The sequence below is a fragment of the Papaver somniferum genome, unplaced genomic scaffold (genome assembly GCF_003573695.1).
Source record: "Papaver somniferum cultivar HN1 unplaced genomic scaffold, ASM357369v1 unplaced-scaffold_554, whole genome shotgun sequence".
NCBI lineage: Eukaryota > Viridiplantae > Streptophyta > Magnoliopsida > Ranunculales > Papaveraceae > Papaver > Papaver somniferum.
The window spans coordinates 2,627-9,073 of NW_020648238.1; the positions used below are offsets into that span (position 1 = coordinate 2,627).

Sequence of the window (6,447 nt, forward strand, 5' to 3'; positions counted from 1 at the left end):
TTGAACCCTTTCAACATCCTGGAGTCAGAAACTAATGGTGGTGGTATTACAATTAGTGATTCAGAAGATGCTACCAGGCACAAAACTTGTAATTTTCTCAAGAACGAATTGAAGACCCTGGAGTAGATACATGTGAAGATTCTAATGAATAGTCTGAATATGAGACAGACAATGATGTCATGGATGTCGCAAAGGTAAAATCAGTTGAGGAAGTTTCTCGATGGAAACCAATGACTAAAGAACAAAACATGGAGAAACTTATGACGTTCAGTTCATAGCTTGGTCTTCCTCGTGGAGGTAAAGAAGCTGGAGTTAAGAAAATCCGTGGAGGCATTGTAGATAATTTCCATTCCTCGAAACCAATCAAGGATTTGGGTCCTAGCAATGAGGATTTGGGTAGAGGGAAAAGAACCCCCGTACCCAAGAAGAAACTATAGGATCGATTAGTCTGCAGTTAGGCTTGCACTTGTTGGTAAGTTCGTTGTTCTCGTGTGTGTTGAGTCGGCTTTCTGCGTTCTCTTTTTGCGCTTAGGCACCTCTCATCTTGTATTTCTTTTTTCCTTTCGAATAAAATTTTAACCTTTTAAGAGTTAAAAAGAACTAGACAAAATCTGGAGATGTAATTGAAAAGAGTAGAGCCATCATTTTCCTTTCGCTATGCATAGCAATGGTAGAAAATATATTCAAATCTTGCGATTTTAATCTCTCACTAATTCCTGTAACACGGTTTGCTGCCATTTGTTAGTATTGCTAAGTCAATCTTATGTGTGGACTCTGGAGTGCTGCATCTTTGGATTTCGCCTCTCTGACGTTGAGGCGAACTTTTTATTGTTTGAATGAAGGTGAACCAAGATTTACATGTTCTGCATTGTTTTCACTGAAGACATTGATGTTACTTGTTAGGCTATACACCTTGTACTCTCTTTCTGTATGGAAGAACATATTTTCTGCGACGAAGCATCAAAATTCTTTATTTTACTTGTTTTAGGAATTGAACCGTTGATTTGCTTTGCAGGGACAAAATTCTTCGTCGTATGTGAACCAGGGACACAACACATGGACACTCTATTAAGGATCATCTATGAACTGTACACAGACTACGTTTTAAAAAATCCTTTTTACGAGATGGAGATGCCACCCAGGTGTGAACTCTTTGATATTAACCTCATACAGGGCATCCAGAAAGATCGTGTTAGTTTGCTTGGTAGATGAATAGACCTTGTCTAATTGGTAAGTCACGGTCATAGTAACTGAGTTCTACTTCGGTGAATTTGTTTGTTTATAAGTTTACAGAGTTGGATATATCAAAGTTTGTCTGAACAATTTTGTAATTCGAATTTCTGTCAGGAATTTAAAACACCACCCATCAATTTTCTTTGAATTTCAGATTTGATGCTTCTGTATATTAGTTTTTCCTCTTTATTAAATATTCATGTGTGCAGATTCTTAATTTATATCAGTATAATTGTTATGGTGCATTGGCAACTTCACCATTTTACTTTTGTGGTCAACTGATTGCTTTGCTCTTGATACTTATGTGCTACTGGGCTTCTTATTTGAATCACGTGTTCTTGCATTAGCTTATGTAGAATACGAGAGCTGCAAAAATAATTTTGGATTTTGGAGCTGGAAGGTGGTTTTTGTAGAATTGGTGCTATGGAGACTGAAATTTTTTAGTTCCATCAAACAAAATCCTACATCAGATTTTACTTCAATTTTTTATGTAGAGTGCCTGTGTAAGCAGACACATGGAATCATGGAGTAAAAAAAATTCATGTGCTAGGAGACTGCAGTCAAGGATACGAAAAATTTCATTCACATGATATTTCCGATTAATTGTGCACATGCAAAGCCCTAAGAATCTCAGTGAGAACCGCACCGCCAATTTGCGCTTCTCACTGAAAATCGTAACGGGAGTGCGCGCCTAACAAGTTTGCACATGTTTAAAAACTAGTACAACAACAGATGCAAGGTAGCAAAAGCTGCCGTCTCTGAATCCAGTCCATCCAGGTTTCAGGTCACCTAGACTGCCGATTCTGCTAGGTTAGAGGCTAACATTTGATATCTCTGGATAGTTGCGTCGTGCTGCTCTGCTTGGGCGAGTTTGTTTGTCATGGAAATAGTTTGTATCAAAATATTTTAGAATTTTAATCTTCTACAATTCTAAAAAAGTTAAAAAACAACTGATCTATATTAATTGAATCAAGTATCAACTAACAATGCATATAAAATTGAAAAACAGACAACTTGGGTTACACATAAAGTTAACAAGTACTGCTACTTAAAAGACAAGAAAATCATTATGATGATATTAGCATCGGGATCATCAGTTGAGATCTGCAGGTAACGGTTTGAATAGATCCATCTCTCGTAACTTGCTGCTTGGGCTGGTGATATGTTGGATGATAGCATACGTAAGTTCGACATGTTTGAGCAACAGATCATAACTCGGTGTTAAAGGTGATGTTCGAACAGGTTCAAATTTAAACCCATTCTCACAAACACTAGCCTCAAACCATCCTTTTCTTAACAAATAGAAAATATCATAATACGATTTTGCAACCCCAATACGCTCTTTGAAACCAGAATTGTGCATTAACATAGTTCTCTTGACAGGAAATTAACCGTTCTTTCACTACAGAATCCGTGACGGTATGTCGCAGAAAGGTAATGTTGTTGGAAATATCATGAACTTTTTCAAGCGTTAATGAAATCGTTATAAGCATAAGCCCATCGATATCTGCTGCTGCAGTTCCTGGATCTCCAATCAGAGTCTGAAAGCAGAACTCGGAGTCTTGTTCATGTTCGCAGATTGCAGATTTTGTTAATCTGCACGACGTCGACCGCAAAGACGGAAACTGCTGCAATAGAAAGAACTAGAAGTGATAAGATAATTGATGATAGGCAATGAACTCCCATATTGTTTATGCAAGCTTAGGGTTAGGTTAAAATTATCTATATTTAAGCTCTGTTTAAGAATAATATTTTAGCATATCTTTGCCATAAATATACTCACTATGTCGCCATCACCAATTCAAATTACAATTGTTTCCGTTTCTGTTTTATGCGACAATCATGGGTGTGCATTAAAGATTATTTTTTCATTCTTTTGCCGAATGAATTGCATAGCGTCTATGCACAGAGAAAGTCCGTGTTCATCAAAGCCATCTCGACTCAAGGAAAGGGCTTTACTGCCCATCTCGGCACCTGTAACCTGTTTATAAAATAAGCAAGGTATCATCGAGTTACAAGTGACCACATTCTCATCTCAGAATGCTTATATGATCCACACCGACATAAACATTAGATTCTTACCCTGCAAGAAAAAGTACCAGGCTTAATAAAGACCATCTCAAGGAATTTAGATTGAGGAAAACCCGGGTTCCTCATCTAACCCACCAAGTCCGGTGAATACAACGCTAAAGTTGAGTCTAATGACTATGTCGCAGTCCAAGAATTATTAACTGACCGCTCAAATATGTTCTCATGGTTTTGGAGTTTGAAAGGAATTTAGTAGTTTTTTGCATTTCGTTTATGAGGGTGTGAATCCTGCAACATTAATCTCTTGTAAAGATCGTGGTGTGCTTAATAAATGATAAAATATACCGTTGGTCTAGTTTGTAATTCATGGCCATTGTTGCTTATTTATTAATTACCTTCTCGAGATCCATACTATTACTATTGAAGTTCATGGGTCTAACTCACCTCGAAAACCGACTTACCGAGTAAATTGAGGGATCTTACAATTTTCTTGTTAAGTTCCCTCTGATTTTTTTTCTTTTTATGAAAGTGATTCTCCTTAGACCTTACTAGTTCCGCGAGTTACTCTTAGCTAATGAACAACCTCAAAACCATCTAAATTTCAATCAAAGTCGACTGCAACTTATAAACCCATTAGTTATATCAGAAATATCTCATATACTACGGTGGAAAAATGGTTATGTGCATTGGTCTACGTAAGTTTGGCACAGAAGCTTGAAGGTTCAGAAACAATTTTGTAAGACAAAAACACTCATTAGAGTATGAGACCAGAAATTAATGACGAGTAAAAATTTCAAGGAAAACATCTTTAAAACATTTAATTTTTGGTGTAGGACGATCAGCCTGCAGTTGGTGTTGCTGTTGTTGTTTTCGACACTCCTTTCATACAATGTAGTAGGCTTCAGTTTTTATTTAGCACCGCACTAGTCTTGAACAGATCAATCAATAGCGTGGGAGAACTCTTTGCCAAATCTGCAAACCCATCGGACTTCATAACATCTACAAGTAAAACATTTAATGGGTAAGAAAAATATATGTTTAGCCCAAAACTGGACAGACAAACTTGGTACTCTTCATAAAACATATAGCTAACTAATTACTTTCTGGAGGTCTAAATGTAACACTTACCTCCGGCATTTTCCGGTTTCGCTGCAAAGTTTAGGCAGGCAGTTTTCAGTTGCAAACATTGGTATTGGTCTGCCAGAATCAGTGCTGTTGCCACATTATTTATAGTTATATCTTCACACAACTTTGCCTCACACATGAGTTTCAATCGAGCAAGATCAAAACGATCTGCTGCAGCTAACAGATATTGTGTAATCGTAGTTGAAGTGCAAACAAAATCTGGATCAGAAAGATCACGTGCTTTAGGAAATTCATCTGAGTACAAAAATAACAACATGGCCTGCAACACATCATGTAAGTTTAAGTTAGCAGGAGTTTACTTATGAATCTAATATATGAATTGTAAAAGCCTTACCTTAAAAACAAAGGGATCAACATCTTCAATGGCTACTATTTCCATGTTTGGATTACCCGCTAGTCCAAAAAACATAGCTCTAAATACAGGAGATCGAGCTGCTAGAATCGACTTATGGGCTTTGAAGAATTCATTGCCAACTTGAATAGTAATGTCAGAACCAATTTCAGATTCCAGCAAACTCTTGAGTTTCTGATTCATATCTGATGGAGGTACGGGAATAACATAATGTTTCTCCTCCTCAACACGAGTTTGCCATACTCCGACCGTACAATGAATGCTAAGACAATCATCCCTGAGATAGCTTGAGGTCTCCAACTTCGACCTCTTCATGTATTCTGGCCATCCCCTGAAACTAATTCATATAGAAATGCCATTTATGCACTAGGTCAGTCACGGTAAAAGAGTTATTTACAAATATTTATCAACGAAATAGGTAGTAAATAAGTAAAAAGAGATGGCAGTCCAGAATATCTCCTTCTCCACTAATTCAAAGGTTTCAAATTACTGTTAGTATAACATAATACCAATTTTTGAAAGAAACTATAGTGCAAGCAGAACAACTAAGTCTAATTGTAAATTTTGACACCGGCGCATACCTGAAATTTATTGGCATCACTATTTCTAAAGTTTGGATTTGAGTTATTTATTTATTGAGAAGAAGATGGTGACATTGAATCGGGTAACTTGCTGTAGCTATAATCGTTTGTGCAAAGAGCCTTTGTAAAGCAAGGAGGAAATTACTAGTCTACGTACGATCCTAGCTTAGAAACATCTTGAATTACTCATGAAAAAGCTAAGGATTCAATATAATTCCAACAAACGTAGGAATCGGAAAACATGTACATACCAGATATCGGTAAAAGTTTTTGGAGATCTAGTATAGTAATGAACACCATGTTTCCCTTTTTCGGTTTGGTCTAGTAATTTAAATTCAAACGTTGCCCTGACTTCTCCAGGGCTTACTAACTTCAGGTACACGGCTATGTAATCCTGTACAGCTTCAGTAAGTCCATCTGGATAGAAAACTACAGCCCAGTCGTGGCCACCAACACTGAATACGGCACTAGTCATGTATTCGCCAACTCCTATTCCCTTTGCTAGAGAATATCCTTCGACCTTAAACACATGACAACCTTTCACAGTCTCACAAATCCACCGTGACGACGACGACAACATCTCTTCATCATCATTAGTATAATATTGGTACTCTGAAACTCTCGGCCTTTTTGGGGCCATGTATTGAAACCCACGTAGAAACCACGGAAAAGGATAGTAAAAAAAAAAGATGTCTTTCAATGGATCCTCCTTTTATTGTAAAAAAAAAATACAAGTTCAAACTCCTAAGGAAATTTTAGCCCTAATTTAAACTTTTATTCTAATCAGCCGGGCTGGATTTGATTTAAATTTTGAGGCTGAATCTACTAGCGAAGGCCCTGGGATCACCCTAAAAATTGATTCCCGGCAAGGATGTTGACTCAACATCGATGAAGTCGGAATTGGTGTCTAAGGGAGTCTAGGTTTGATCAGAGCTTAAGTTGTGTCAAATGGCCCGAGTTTTTTGTTTTATTTTATTTTATTAATCAATTAAATTAAGGGTGCACAAGAACCGATCCGAAGTTCCGGACCATCCCGGAACCGGCGGAATCGTACCTGTTTTTGTCCCGAACGGAGAAAGGGGTACAGGTATCGGTCCAAAAAATAGG

At 37.4% G+C, this 6,447-nt stretch overlaps 1 protein-coding gene across 1 annotated transcript; it reads right to left on the reverse strand.

Moving 5' to 3' along the window:
• Nucleotides 1–2,543: 2,543 nt before the first annotated feature.
• LOC113343171 (BTB/POZ and MATH domain-containing protein 3-like) lies at nt 2,544–5,980 on the reverse strand. The gene is made up of 5 exons (XM_026587455.1): nt 5,592–5,980; nt 4,742–5,090; nt 4,390–4,666; nt 4,181–4,260; nt 2,544–2,861 (listed from the first exon to the last, which is right to left on the reverse strand). Exons 1-5 carry the CDS (start codon nt 5,978–5,980, stop codon nt 2,544–2,546), a joined length of 1,413 nt encoding a protein of 470 aa, XP_026443240.1.
• Between the last annotated feature and the right edge of the window lie 467 nt (nt 5,981–6,447).